Below are 15,471 nucleotides of genomic sequence, written 5' to 3'. Positions count from 1 at the left end.
AGGCTATAATCTCGGAAATGACACTAGTCTGAATTTTCAACATTGCAACTTTGACAACTTTCATTGCCCGGAACTGCTGTCGTTTTCAGCAGACAAATTGTTTTGCTTTCGGATCCCTGTGAGATGTGAAAAACTGAAAGCTGGAGAGAGTAATTTGCTAAGCACTGAGCTTGCCGTCTTCAGCCTTGTTTTGGAATGGCGGGCCACAAATTTAAAGATAAAAACAATTAGAACTTTAGTATAAAATCTCTACAGTGTACATAAATTTCAGCCATTTCTTGGCTCAGTCATTATAGATGGCTTGCAAGTAATCATTTTCAAATATCAATGCTTGTTATTGTAAATAAATGGTTTTACAAGTTTTTAAGCATATCTTTACTGAAGTATACTTTTATATACAGACGTTACGTAGTTGTTCAGTAGCCCTGTCGTCTAACTGAATCGTAATGTTAACTTAAAAGTCTGGTTTAAAGTCAACGTAACTTGAGCTTTCAAAATTGCAAAAGGGGCAGTACTTTTTCATCACAGGTCAGTAATTGTTGTTTTTTCAATTGGGATGATAACAGCTCGCCAAGCTCAAATCCACCTATGTTGACGGAATCTTGGACTGCATTGAAGATGTGAGTAGAGAAGATGGGTAACCGCTTGTTTATTAAAGAAAAGAACATTCTTAGTGTTACTTAATTAAAGACCAAAACAAGCATTGTCTTTAGAAATAGTCTCAAAATCTTTTATCATGTAAACAACCTATTTAATTAAAATGTTAAAAAATGAAATACTAACCAAGTGATTGAGCAATTAACTACATGACAAAACAGTGGAAGATTTTGAGACGCTTGGTGGCGGCAAACATACTGGTCCTTTGTAGCACTTCTGAGCATGCGCATGTAGTTTTTGAGCATGTGCGATACTACAAAAAGGCACTGGTGTGTCTCCTGCCACCAGCGTCTCAAAGTCTCCCGTTGTTATTGGAGTAGTACCAAAGGAAAAACTTCCCACACCCACTTGTTCAAAGGTATAGGGTAAGGGAAAGGAAATTTTGTGACCCTCCTGCTTTAACATATCATGCAGAGACCTGAAAATTCCACCGGAATGCCTGTTTGTGGCCAGCTCTGCCAAAATGAGTCACGTGTCTCCAGAGCCACTTTTGAGTTAAAGGCCTTTGAAAGAATCTTGCACAGTGTTTAAGCAATAGGAATCCTCAGGATTTTAACATCTACACAACATCCATGTTCACCACACCAAACTGAGTGACACATCAAAAGACCTCAACTTCCTCAATCTAATACAAAGTAAAACTCCAAAGTGGCTCATGTGACTCGAGATTCATTTTTGTGGAGTGGGTCACATCATACATGCAGGTATTGTTTGCCGATCCAAGCCACTCTATTTTGTGTAACGCTCAACCGCCTCTGGTTCATAGCAATTTTCTGCCCTGTCTGCCTCTAGGGCTGCATACATACAAGCTGGGAGCATACTGTTGCTGCTACCGGCCGCTTGCAGTCGGCTGAACCTGTAAGTGGTCTTCAAACATTTCTCTTTTTGTATCTGTGCTATGATTTGGTAAAATGCGCCAAGGCTCATTGTTTGAATGAAGCGGGGATAACATACAAAGTGCGCTACTTCTAAGGGGTTGTTGACTGTTTTTTCTAACATGAATTGATTTAAATATTAATGTGGTCCATTGTGGATTGAAGAAGACAACGCTGGACTTTTATTTTTCATGAGAGCCAGATGAGGGCCAGTGAAGTTTATTATAAAGTTGGTTAGCAACGCCAGTGTGCTTAAGCTGCTTGTTTTTAAAAAAAATGTTTGCAAGTTGTTAGGTTCAAAGGGTGTTTTTCTTCAATTTGCAGAACATCCAGAATATCCCTAAGCAGCCCGTTCTTTTAGATTCTGATGGGACCCAGGCAGATACCGGAGGGACGGGTAATGTCATCATCCTGGCCAGAAAGCCGTTTGTCAGCCGCAACGACTGGTCGTTCATTGCCGCAGGTAAAAAAAATGAATTCATGAATATACCCCTCAGAAGCTGTGAAAATGGATTGTACAATGTATATGTGGTTGTTTTCCATACGCGACCTGGTACATCGCAATCAGCAATAAATCGCTGAGGCCGTTTTATGTAATGGCGGAGTAAATTTGGGGATGTGGGTAGATGTTGAAAAAATTGACGTGGCAACTTCTGTATAATTTTGTAAGTGTACGTATGAAAGGTTACCATCGACACACTTGTAATATTTACCATTTGAAAGCTTATGAAATTCTCTTTCTGACCATGTAAAGAGTCAGTTTGAGACTTATTCCTGATGTACTGGGTCACATATTGACATGTGCAGCTATAGTACATCACACCCCCGTGCTCCTTAATCATAGCAGCATTCTACTGTTCTTCGAGCATGTGTGTACCCACTTTGTGTTTTCAGGTGATAGTAACATTGACCATTTACCATGCTTGCTTTTGCTGTCTGTGTGATTCATCCAAAGTAGGCAATTCCTCTTCTTTAAAAGAGGTATATAATGTTAATAGGACTATGAAAATTGTACATTTATGCTACATTAGAAGATGCCTCTTTTGATCTAAAAACTGTCATTGGCTGGGATTTCTGCTTTGGGAAATTTAGTTGTGGCACTGCAGGGTGCTTTAGTGTTACAGATGTGCCTTTTAGTGACTTTGATCCAGACATGTTGCTTTTTCAAAGCGACCAGTTTGAACATTGGCTTAAAAAGTACGCATTTTGTGATACTTTTTTGTGAGCGTTCGGCTCTAAACTGTTTAAACTATTCACTAATAAAGCAGGGCTTACAGAAATAAATTTAGCAACACTTCAAAGTGTGGATGATGCTCTTGTAGGCATCGTACAGGACCGCTCTGTGGTCGCTCTGTCTGTAAGTCAGAAACAGCGCCCCCAAGATCATTTGTAAGAGGGAAATAGTCGCCACAACGCAAAAAGTGACAGACAGGGTCCTTGCCAGGTCTATCCTATAAGTGACAATGTTGACAAGCACAAGGGTGGGCAACCATGCAACAATGATTGTGGCAAAGTAGGCGCGGATGTAACCGGTTGACTTTGAGGAACGTTTTTGCCGGGGGCGCGGCAGATTTGGATTTTCCTTGACCCCAGTGCTCCCAACATTGAATGCTTCTGTGGCTACCCTGCGCTGTTGGTTTCTGGCAGTGCGGCCGAGCAGGACCACAAATGCTATGAGTGCCAGCAAGCATGGCAAAGACGTGAGATCCAACACTGATGTTACTTTGATAAAGAATGCCTGACTTGTGAGGATGGTAATTAGTCGAATGTAGTCATCTTGAAAGTCATCTAAGAGGGCTGCATATAAGCCTACATTACTTGCAGCTATCACGACCCATACGGCAATAATAACCCAAGCGGCAACTTTGTTGCTCATCAGTCGCAGGTACTGCATGGGCCTAGTAATTTTAAAATATCTGTCAGCAGCTACAACTGCAGAATTCAAAAAATACCCAGTGATAGTCACAAAAGTCGTGGAGGTGAGCAGCACCGAAGGATGCTTTAATTGAGGAGACGAATCGTCCACTGTACTCAAGATAGTTAGAGTGACAATGCAAGCAAGTTCTTCGACAAATAGACTCACCAGGAAATAGTTGGATTGACTGCGGAGCCGAGGGCTGAAAACTATGGAGAGGATGATCGAGAGGTAAATTGGGCAGACAATTATGGCGATGGTAGCAACAGCCAAAACGAACATTGGATAAGATTGTGTTATAAGAGGATTGTTGGTGCTGAATGACTCATTAGTCTCCATTCCAGCAAAGTTACACTGGGCCACAGTGTCTTTGTAAATTCCAGGCTGTCTTGCAGAGGTTCTTCTTTCCTCGTTCTTTTCCTCCTCGTGTAGTTTTCTGGGCGATGGAGAGCTCTCTGAAATGCCAGTTACATGTTCTGAGTTTTGCAGCATTCAGATTCACGGTGAAATTGTTTGCAGGGAGGGTGGCCTCAAATTGAGTAGTACTCCCTCTTGTTGAAGTATCAGGGAGGATACTCATAATGGTTAATGTCACTGAAACACCAGCTAACACTGCCATTTGGATTTGCAGGCTTCTTTGAGTTACAAAGTCGCTGAATCCATTTTAAGGGTTTCACTTTTCCACCATATTTTAACAGATTGTGGTTGTCAAGCTGTGTTTAGAACATGCCCAATCTAAACAACATCCACAGCAAAACACGTGGTAAACATTGAGTTTCAAATTTTTTTGTGCTGGGAGCTGCCTGTGGGTTTTGTCATTTGACTCACCGTCGATAAGTTAAAAAATCACAAGTTTGTGCAACTTCACGAGGACAGCTGTTGACGAAGACAATATATTAGTTCTCCAAATCATGGCTGTTGTCGTGGCCGAATGGGCGAGGAACAACCAGCAAGTGTTCTCTGCATTGTTGCTGCCGATTTCTCTCTTCTCAGTCTCAACTGTCTGCTGAGCAGCAGTTTCTCCCCAATAACTCTGCCTGTCTCAGGCTTCCATCTGAGTGGATCACTGCCGTTGTTGCACAGTGCTTTTTTCCCAATTAGTGCCATCATCGATGACACTGAATGATGTGATTGGCTCTCTGCCAGCAGGTACTCGTAATTTGAGAGCAGGCACAGGCATGGCAAGATGTTAAATGAGGAATTAAAACTGACAGTTTGCATACTGACATTCCGACTAATGGACTGACAGACCCATTAAGAACTGTCAGTTATGACTGTGATGGGAGAAATATTAACCTGACTTACCCAAACTCTAAACTGTGACAGTTTCAGTGAGGTACCAGCAGTGCAAAAAGCCCAGTCTTGCTGTTTTTCAATAATGGAATGCATTTATGATTAGGTCTGTGTAGTTTCATTGTTGACCAATGAAATAAGGCTACTGACTTATGAATATTCATTAAACATGACATTTGCAAAATTGTAAATTGATTGTTGGTTTTTTTTACAGCCATTGGTTCCATTTACTATAAATATTCATATGACTTGGTTGAATACAGATATATATGCATGTCTTGACATTACTTTACACATCATTTAACATTTTGTGATAATCTTTTCTGTTGTCCCCCATTGATGTTAATTTTTAGAGCTCCTCGTAGCTTTAAGGTTTGATTTAGCCAGCAAAACTTCACTGCAGTGTGAGTTGGGTCAGGTGGGCAAGTCAGGAAGACTATTGCCATAAAGACTTTACTTGCTTTAGACTGAAGTCTTTAGAAAAATAGATTTTTTTACTTGGCAGATTGATTTTTCTTCAAAATGGCTTGGCCTCGCCTGGTTAGCATGTGTAGCATGTGCGTAAAGGGTCGTTCTATGAATTTGGGTTCTGAAGTGTGAAATTTTTTATGGAACAATATTTGTTTTAAAGTTACATGTACCACGTTGTGCCATATGTAATTGGCAATTGGAAACATTTGGACCACAAATTTAGGGCAGGCCCCTACAGTTTATGCTGAAACCTACCCAGTAAGAAAGCAGATCGTCTGTTCAAGGGCAGGTCGTTGGATTCTAAAGCAATTTCCATCATCGACCTTTGAACATGTTAGTAATGGTTTTGAATGCATCACGCAGAACCTGTCGGTGCTCCTGTTGGGTGTAAGTTAGAAACAATGCCCCCAGGATCATCTGCGACATGGAAAGACAGCACTGAATGGTGAAAGCCACCCAAAGTAGATCTGTCACATTTTGTAATTGGAAAGCAAGGACATTGGTGAGGACTACAGTCGGTAACCATGCTACAATGATCGTGGCAAAGTATGCGCTCATGTACCACATTAACTTTGACGAACGCCTGTTGAGGGGCTGCCCTTGCTTCTGATTTTCATTGGTTGCTGTGTTTGCGCAAGTGACTACATTGGTTGCTATCTTACGCTGTTGGGCTCTCGCAATGCGAACCAGTGTAACTAAAAATATCAGGATTGCTGTCAAACAAGGAAACACGATTATGTCTGTGAGGACAGCCAGCCCTGTGACAAATGCCTGGCTTGTTAAGGACTTCCCCAGAGAACTAAAACTCCAGTCAGTTTGTGCCAGGGCAGTGGTAAATGCAGTCAGAAGGATAAGGATCATAAGACTCCACACAGCCAGGATAACATAGGCGCACACTTTATCGGACATCAGTCGCATGTACTGCATGGGTTTGGCAATTTTGAAATATCTGTCAGCAGCAACAATGGCCGAATTCAGGAAATACCCTTGAATAGTTGTGAGTCCGATACACTTGTACAGCTCAAACAAAACGTTCACATCAGTAACCACAGTGAACTGGTTAACAGTGAGAGTTATCACCACGATGCAAATAAGTTCATCGGCAAATAAGCTCAAGAGAAAATAGTTGGACTGGCACCGAAGCCTGTGACTGAGAGCCACCGAGAAAATGATCCAGAGGTAAACGATGGAGATGGTTGCAGCAGCAATGGTGATACACACCCTTGCTAAAAGAGGAACAGTTAGATCAACAGGTGTCGGGGTGCTGAAAGTATCATTTGGCTCCATGGCCAGTCCCTGCTAATTCCAAGAACAGATACACCACGTGAAAACAATGTTTTTGTCATCCAGTTTAAAGCATTCCATGGAGCTGCTGAGTCTTAAGAAACAAGCCAGGGATCTTGACCAGCTGCACCTGTGCGATCCACTGTGGGAACGTACCATGCAAATTTGGATTGTGGTGGCTGCAGCACATTTGCAAGCCAGAAGAGTCTGTCGTGATCATTGCAGTCTTCCTTTACCCGACTGTCATCTGAAATATCGGTACAACAGGTACTGGCTGGCACTGTCCGGAAGTAATTTCCCGATTACAGATTGTAATCACCGATCGTACATTCTGATATCAGTTTGCTCTGAGTTCTCTCCAAAGTGATTCACGTCATTCTGCCACTCTACGGTCTTTTCTTGTTGGATTTCTGTAGATCTCGGTGGATAGGTTGAGTCTTTTGAAGCCCAGTCACAGCAGTAGAGAGTTCCGTCCTGTGGGAATTGTGATCAGACGAATTTGATGACCAAGAGATGTCCGTTCCAGTCAGGACCTCATTGGGGAACAGGCTGCTCGCACTAACTTTTCTCTACCTCATCTCTGCAGTCGGTGATGATCTGAGATTGTGTCGTGCAATGTGCAATCCTTGCGAAAAACGAGACAAAAGATGGTACATCAGTGTCCAGTGGACATTGTCTCTGCTTACCTTCTTGAGACCTGTTTGCAAGGTCTAGTGTACTTGGGCACTAGCTTCACCTCGCCTTTGTTATTTTTTGCACGGAACTATTACGTGGTTCTTGTGACAGGTACTTGGAGCCGTGATTGGTGGGCCATTAATTTTGTGATGCGCTGTTTTTGCACTGGCAATATTGAGGGTTAAATAACAAACCTGTCAGCTGGACAAGTTTGGAATGAAAATTGACAGGTCACTAATTGGTGTCGTGGTGATAGCAAAGGAAATGCGTGGATTGCAATTTGGACTTTCTTTGTGGAGGAGACTCCAGGCTATTGGTTTAGATTTACAGGCAGTTTGGAAACCAGGCAATCATATCGAAGAAAGAAATTTGCCTCCAAATTCAAAGTAGACATGAAAAGTAGTGGGTTGAATGACTAACTGGACGTGCATGTACATAGAAATGTGAAAAATGCATTTCAGCATTTCGTGTACATGTAGCCTACAGCTAGTTTTTATTGTACAATCTCCGTACAAAATTAACCTTTCTTTCACATTGTCGGAAAATACTGAGGGATTCGTAATGTTGGTACTGCGTACCTGGTCCCATAATTTGGAACAGCTCCTGACATCATTAGTTGGGTTCTTGGGTGCCCTGTTCCAATGCGTTATCCTACCAGTACTTTCAAGTATACCTTTGGCACGTGTGAGGGGAAGAACCTGCTACCGAACTTGAAGAAATCAGTTCCAGTGAACTTGTTTTTGTCTGAGGTGTTGATCATCTTTGTACATTCTTTAAAAGTAGAATTTCTTTTTTTTTACCTGTGGTTTCATATTTGCAAACCTGGTCAACTTCATGTGTGAAACTTGCAGTTTGTTCATCGATATGTATGGCAAATTATAACATGTGGGTTATTGAAAAATTCCTAGATGTGCGGATGAATAAATACTTGGGAAACTATCGTTTGGATTGCAGAATTGCCCCTCAGCACTTGGGGTTACTTGCACTTCAGTTTGCTTAGGATTGTAGTGAATGAGTCACACAGCACCTGTCTGTGGTCGCTTTGTGTGAAGGTTAAAAAAAGTGCTCCAAACATCATTTGCAGCATGGAAATAGGGAACAGAATATACAGCGCTTGTCTGACAGTGTTGGAATAATGACTACCTTGAAAAATAAAGATGTTTAGAAAAGTTATGCAGGGGACCCAGGCCAGAATGATTGTGGCAAAGTGAGCGCAGAAGTACCATGTTGATTTACTTGTAGGTCGGCGTACATATTGGGGTTGTCGAGCTTCCGTGTCATCGTTTGGTTTTGGAGCAGCCACAGTTCCTAGATTTATTCTCTCTGCTTCTATCTGACGCTGCTGCTTTTTTGCTATGACGACCAGTGCAGTCAGAAAAAATGTCATGGCCAGAAAACTTGGCCATGAATATACATTTGCCACAACAAGTAATCTAGTCAAGTACTTATGGTTGAGGAGCCCGTCACTCATTGAAATGTAAGTCTCATCAAAGTCATTAAAACCAGCTAAGGTAAGACAGATGAAAGTAATGACCAACACACCCCATTGGAGGAAAAGAGTAGAAGCGCACACTTTCTTAGACATGAGGCGCATGTACTGCATGGGCTGAGCAATTTTGAAGAATCGGTCGGCCGCTACGGTGGCCGAAAAACAGAAATAGCCTAAGATTGATGCCCAAATCAAACATTGCACTGTCAGAATTACAAATTTGGAGTGGGAAGAATTGGTCCCAGGTAGAAAACCGATGGTCATCATCAGGACACAGATCAGTTCCTGGACGAATAGATTGACCAAAATGAAGCTGGACTCACTCCGTAGTTGGGGACTGAGAGCCACAGAAACAATGAGCCAGAGGTAAATGAGACAGATGGTAAAACCACTTGTTACTAAGCAGATTTCGGCACTACGAGGAATCCCAAAGGTTTCATTGTTCTCCATAGTGATGATGCTAATAGAAACTTTCAGTCCTTTGAAACAGCAACATTTGTTTCTACTCAAACATTAACTGCTGTAAATAAGTTAACATCTACTTTGCACACAACCTTCAAAGTTGTTTCATTTTGCTTGTATTGTATTCAGTCGATCAGAAATACACTGAGCTAGGCAATCTCATACAGCAACAACCTACCTGAGAACTTCAAGGGTCATTCACATCTATTCGCACCCTCTCATTTTCTCTAAAGTCTGTTCCTGGTCAATTATGCAGACTTGACTTTGCGTCGACTAAATGTTCTGTTAATGGCTTACAATGGTCTTCTATCATATTAGTACCCAGGAATCGTTGCCTGTTCGCCCAGCTAGTGGCGCTGTACAAGGAACTGCAGTTTTGAAATGTTCTACAGTGTCTGTAATACACAGCAGTGCATGATGGATCCTCCTTGTGCTTGAAAACTTGTATCCAATTTGAAATGAACGACCATGCATAGCATTTGTCTTACTTGAAATCGTGAAGTCATTTCCTTGTTCCATCACTTCTCCTGTGAACAGTTGTTGACCTTGGAAAAACTGAGTAGCTTTCAGAGTGGAATGTTCAGGAGAGTGTAACAAAGCTGGGGATTTGTAAAAGTATACCTCGAGAACGCAAAGTTGTTGACAGTTGAGGAAATCCTCCTTGTGCACAGAAGGTGTAGTGGGTAACAATTCTCAATTTATTTTAGTCGGTGAGATGAGACGCCACATGGAAAGGCCGAGTAGCAGGCTGAAAATAGGTCTAATAATGCCGCAATACCGTGTCTTTCTCAAGGAATTTTCAGTTTCTACTCTTCAGAGTTCACAGTTGGGGCACAGAAACTGAAAATGGTGTTGATAAAGCGGTGAGCTGTCAACAACAGTACCTCGGCCTGCTTGTTAACTGTGTTACAGGCTCCAGTCATTTTTACTTGCACAGTGCACAATTTATGCAGAGCTGTACTTGGTTCACAGATCAACATGCAAATGGCATACATGTACTCTTATGTACTCTGTCCCTGCTATTTGCTGCCCCTGTCTTACCCTGGCTGATGGAGCAATATGCAGTCCATGGTGTACCGGTATGTACATGTACTTGTAACCATTTTCCACATGCAAATAGAATGATAGATTTGATTCCACCGCTGCTAAAAAGTTGCTTTTTTCCCACACAATACACTATATACATGGAGCATTATCTGTCCAAGTATTGCCTCGTAGTTTGCTGTTTCCCAACAGACAGTTTAATAAAGCCATCAGATTCTGAGAGGATCTGCTGCTTTGCTTTGTAGCAGAAACATGTACATGTATGCAAAAGGTAGCATCTCCTTATCAGAATGCAGTAGTCGCTGATCAGTGGAACATATCTCTGTGCGTTCCTGCCACAGACAAACAAGAACTGACTGCTCGTGCGCAGAACATGCTGACTTCTGGGAGCAGGAAAGGTTTCACATACATGTAGCTCATTGACGTATTGACCTCCACATCGCACACCACAATTGTAGTTTTTCCCAACTGCGGCAGTTCCATTGCCAGCTCTGACAAGTTTCCTTTGCAATTACCAGTACTACCCCTGCAAGAAATAAATCTTGCCACAGGCAATGGCTTACGTGTACACCTGTACACATCTCATCGATTAACCTGCCTCTGCATCCAATCCAGTAACCGCTGTAAGCCTTTACATGTACATACCCATTAATTAAGATCAGGCGACAGTTAACTGTTTTACTCTTAACAGTTAACCTTGTACCCATCCCTGTTTGAAATGTGCTTGTCTGCTTGACAGCAGTTGATTGATATAACCCATTAGTGGCTTTCACAAAGAGATTTAGTAATTGCCTGATCATACTGGTTGTGTAATACTGGAACCTGTACGCACCAAGAGCCTTCTAATTACATGAACGTGTAATTGCTTTCAATCTGTTGAGTTTTTGTTTGTTACCAACTCAGTCAAACTGAGAGAGGGAGAGGATTTTCCTTGATCTGCTGCCTTTTCTGAGTAAACAGAAGAACAAGGAGCTTAGTTAGAGTGGTACTTACCTGTATTTTGCAATGACTGTGGTTATATTGTGTGAGGAGTCCAAGCCAAGTGACATGTCCTCCAATGACATTTAATAGTCAAGCCCCTTATGTCCAATTCTAAGACATTTTACTATCTACAGGTACAACTATAATTTTCAAGCCCTGTTGATTACTTGTGTGTGGGGGGGGGCTGTTTTAATCTGTGCTATTATTCAATCAGCTTGAGTGTAGGTTGTCAAAGCTTGAATCAGCTATTATACTCGCGTACAGTTCAGGTAATTTGTACATTTCAATTTATTAACAATTGCTTTGAGTGTGTTGCAAAACGCCTGCCTGTGTTCGCTTTGTGTGAAGGTAAGGAACAGTGCCCCCAACAACATCTGCAGAATGGAAGCACTAACCAGAATGTACAGTGTTGCCCTGATTGCGTTTGAAGCCTGACTGCCCTGAAAAACTGAAACATTCAGAGTCACTATGCATGGGACCCAAGCCAGAATGATTGTGGCTATGTATACGCACAAATACCGTGTTGATTTACATGGTCCTGCATGCTGGGGTTGTACAGCTCGGTTGTTGTCATTGTTGGGGCTACGTGTGGCAATATTTTCGAGATTAATTCTCTCGGCTTCTATCTGACGTTGCTGCTTTCTTGCTATGCCAACCAGTGCAATAAGGAAAGCTGTCATGACCAGAAAACTTGGTATGGAATATATATTTATCAGAACAAGATCTCTAGTCATCAACTCATGGTTGAGGAACACATCGTTCATGGAAATGTAAGGCTCACTGAAGTCATTTAAGCCAGCAACGGTAAGGCCAATGAAAGTAACAACCAACAGACACCCATAAGCCAAGAGAATACAGGCACACACTTTGCTGGACATGAGGCGCATGTACCGCATGGGCTGAGCAATTTTGAAGTATCGGTCAGCGGCAACAATGGCCGAAGACCAAAAGTAGCCAATGATTGCCACTGACATTAAAGAGTTTACTACCAAAACTAATATTTTGGAGTGGGAAGAGTTGTCCTCCAAAACAACTCCAGTGGTCATTATTGAGACACAGATCAACTCCTGGACAAACAGACTAACCAGAAAGTAATTGGACTCATTCCGGAGTTGGTGACTGAGAGCCACCGACACAATGACCAAGAGGTAGATGAGACAGATGGTAACACCACTTACCATTAAGCAGATCTTTGCACTAAGTGGCAATGTTATAGTACCATAGTTTTCCATAGTTTGAGAATGCTGAGAAGAAAGCTAGTAAATTCCTTTAAAATGCAAAGTTGTGTTTTACACCCTCTATTGTGATATTATCAGCCACTTCAGAAACCCTCACTACTTTTTTTTTTTAATTAGGTACATGAAATCTTATCGCTAAGAACTTTTCAGACCATTCTCTCAGAGTTGGGCTATTTGTTTTCCACTGCAGTGGGCTTTTATCCGTAGTAACGTTGGCTGACTCTGCTTCATCAAAAACATGGAATAATTTTCATCCAGTCGCTCAGTGTGCTGATGACAACCGTCTTCATTAGAAAATCAGCAAGTCCGCCCATAGTTGTGACTGCTGTGGCTTGTTTGATGTTTTAAAGAGGTGAAGCTCTGCATTTGATCCGGGAAATCATTGCAGGTTAATGTCGCTGTACGAAGGCTTTGTCTCAGTTATAATCACAACACCAACAGGTACATAACACCAACAGGTGCGTGTACGTGCAAATGCTCGATACTCATGCGCGTGTAGATTAAATCGTGCACGTCACAAAAGTTTGAAGTAAAGCATGTAGGTAGCGGTGTAATTTGACAGAGACCCGTACTTGGTTGACCTGCCAGCAGAATGGATCAGACCCTGTTGGTCTTCCCCGGCTGACCTGGCTTCATCAGGTACATGTAGCTGTCTGATTGGCCCCTGGGCAATTTCCGCTCTGATGATTCCAATTGGGGAGTTTAGAGATCACTACAACCGCTTGACGGTCATGCACAACAGTATTGTAATTGCATTGGAAAAATCATATGATGCACACCATTCTAAGGGTCATTCACCTGTTCTGTTTATGACTCCAGTAGCATACCCACAGCTCTTCCAGTTTGTGATGTGTCGGCAGTCCTGAGAATTAGAGAGTGTGTCATATCAGAATGAGGCCGGGCAGTGTACATGTACACCTCAGGGTTAAATGAAGAGCCTGTCCCCCACGCATGATATTGTTCAGGACGAAGCATTCGGTGGTTGCCAATTAGAGGCTCACAGAGTTACGACGGATATGAAAAACTTTGGTGCTTCGCAGCTTCATATGTAGTGATCAGCTTCAGTACATACATGTCCCTGTACTTACGCCTCCCGGTATTCCATCAGTGAAATTTAGTAGTTGTTGACCAGTGGAACTGTAATGCATTTTCTTGTCGGAGAGGAACAAGAACTTAATGCAACCAGCGTTTTTGTTGCCGACTGTCATCAGCCTTTCACTCGAGGAGGTCTTTGTCTTCTGGGAGAAGAAGAAGTCTCATGAAGTGACTTTAAGAAATTCCATTGCAAGTTGTACACAGAAGCGTGCTCATTTTCTAAACACGACAGTTGCTTAACAAGCACTAACTCAGCTGTCTTTTCACTACCATCCCCTTAAATGAATTAGTTGCCTCCCTCCCTTTAAAAACCTGTTACCACTGTTGGCCACCCCCCCTCCATTAAGATCACGTGATAATTTATTGTGCCTGTCTGCTTGACAGTAGATAATTGACGGACCATAACTAATGAGGCAATTCTGTGATTATCTAACGCTGCTCTCTGAGTGATAGTGAGACCTGCATCAAAGCCAAGGACACTTTCTAATTAACCTTGTCCCTAGTTTCTTTACGTCCTGAACAGGGTGAGTGTAGGAGTCAAGTCTGGACTCAAGTCCATGCTGTATTTGGACTTGGCTGTTGGGGACGTGAACTTGGACTAGGGCAACAACACTCAAGGACTCACCACGAGTATGCCCCAAAATGGCCGTTTTCCTAAACAAAGCAGTTAAAAACTTCACAGTTCCAAATTGCTTCCAGTCGGAGGAATTCCCCTCTAACCCATTCTTCCATGTATGTCAAAAAACATGATGTGCACAGACGCGCCACCTTTGAATCGAAAGTAAATTAAGCAGTTGCGCCTTTTGCTATTTTTTAGCATAAAAACAGCTGAGTGCATTGAATTAGAACAGCGCATTATGCAGGGTTGATAAGCACTGTGCAGTATCACACCATTTGTTGCCATGGATCGACCTGTCAGAATTGATAATTCAAGTTTGCCTTCAAGGTAAGTATATGTAACCTGTGTCAGGACCACTTCTTGTGGTCCCTATCGTCACAATTCCCCTGTTCAAACTGCCCTGTTCTTATAATATGACAAATTGGTGTTGTTCAGAGTACCTGTCTCTCATCTGTTGACTTGAATTGAGTCTAAGGCAGTAGCAAGTGTGGGAAATACACCAGTTTTGCTTTGCTGAGTGGGTACTAACTGGGGATATTTAACTCCGAAAATTTTCGAGGCTGTGTTTTTGGGGGGGGTGTTACTTGCATTTCAACTTGTTGATGATTGTTCTGAGTGCGGAACGTAGCACTTGTCTGTGGTCACTTTGTGTAAAGGTCAGAAACAGAGCTCCAACCAGCATTTGCAGAATTGAAATGCCGGACAAGATGTATGCGGCAAATTTAATTGCTGATGAAATTTGACTGGCTTTGAAAAAGGCAATGTGTAAGGTGGTTATGCACGGGACCCATGCCAAAATGATTGTGGCAACATATACACAAGAGTAGCGTGTCAGTTTAGACGAATCTGTATTTGGAGGTCGCCCAGCTTGTGCGTCGGTGGTGGAATTTTGGGTGCTGATATTTCCGAGATTAATTCTCTCGGCTTGTACCTGACGCTGCTGTCTCCTAGCTATGCTAACCAGGGCAATGAGAAACACTGTCATAGCCAGTAAACTTGGCACTGAATGTACATCCAGCACAATAAGTAATCTAGACGTGTAATCACGGTTATAGAAGGCTTCATTCATCGATATGTAGACTTCACTGAAGTCATTTAAACTGACAGTGATGAGGCTGATAAAAGTAGTAACCAAGAGACTCCACTGAGCCAAAATGATAGAGGCACAGAGTTTCTTGGACATCAGGCGCATGTAACGCATGGGCTGTGCAATCTTAAAGTATCGGTCGGCGGCCACCGTGGCCGAAGACCAGAAATAACCAAAGATTGCCGCCCACATGAAACACTGTATCATCAAAGTAATAGACTTGTACTGCGGCGAATGGAATCCGAGAAAAGCACCAATGGTCAGCATGAAAGCGCAGATAAACTCC

At 42.4% G+C, this 15,471-nt stretch overlaps 1 protein-coding gene across 6 annotated transcripts in view; it reads left to right on the top strand.

Moving 5' to 3' along the window:
* Positions 1–15,471, top strand: part of LOC110977039 (DNA polymerase nu-like) — a 79,783-nt gene that overhangs the window by 20,884 nt on the left and 43,428 nt on the right. For all 6 annotated transcript variants that reach the window (XM_087144880.1, XM_087144881.1, XM_087144879.1 and 3 more), the window contains 3 exons: positions 567–620; positions 1,450–1,515; positions 1,857–1,995. In XM_087144880.1, coding sequence (XP_087001006.1) covers positions 567–620; positions 1,450–1,515; positions 1,857–1,995 — 259 coding nt within the window. The remainder of the gene's footprint in view (positions 1–566; positions 621–1,449; positions 1,516–1,856; positions 1,996–15,471) is intronic.

The sequence above is a fragment of the Acanthaster planci genome, linkage group LG13, assembly GCF_054643075.1.
Source record: "Acanthaster planci isolate LZ-2023a linkage group LG13, COTS_SCS, whole genome shotgun sequence".
In the NCBI taxonomy this organism is placed as follows: domain Eukaryota; kingdom Metazoa; phylum Echinodermata; class Asteroidea; order Valvatida; family Acanthasteridae; genus Acanthaster; species Acanthaster planci.
Note: the sequence above shows the minus strand (reverse complement) of the source record. Positions and strands in the feature narration are given on the sequence as shown.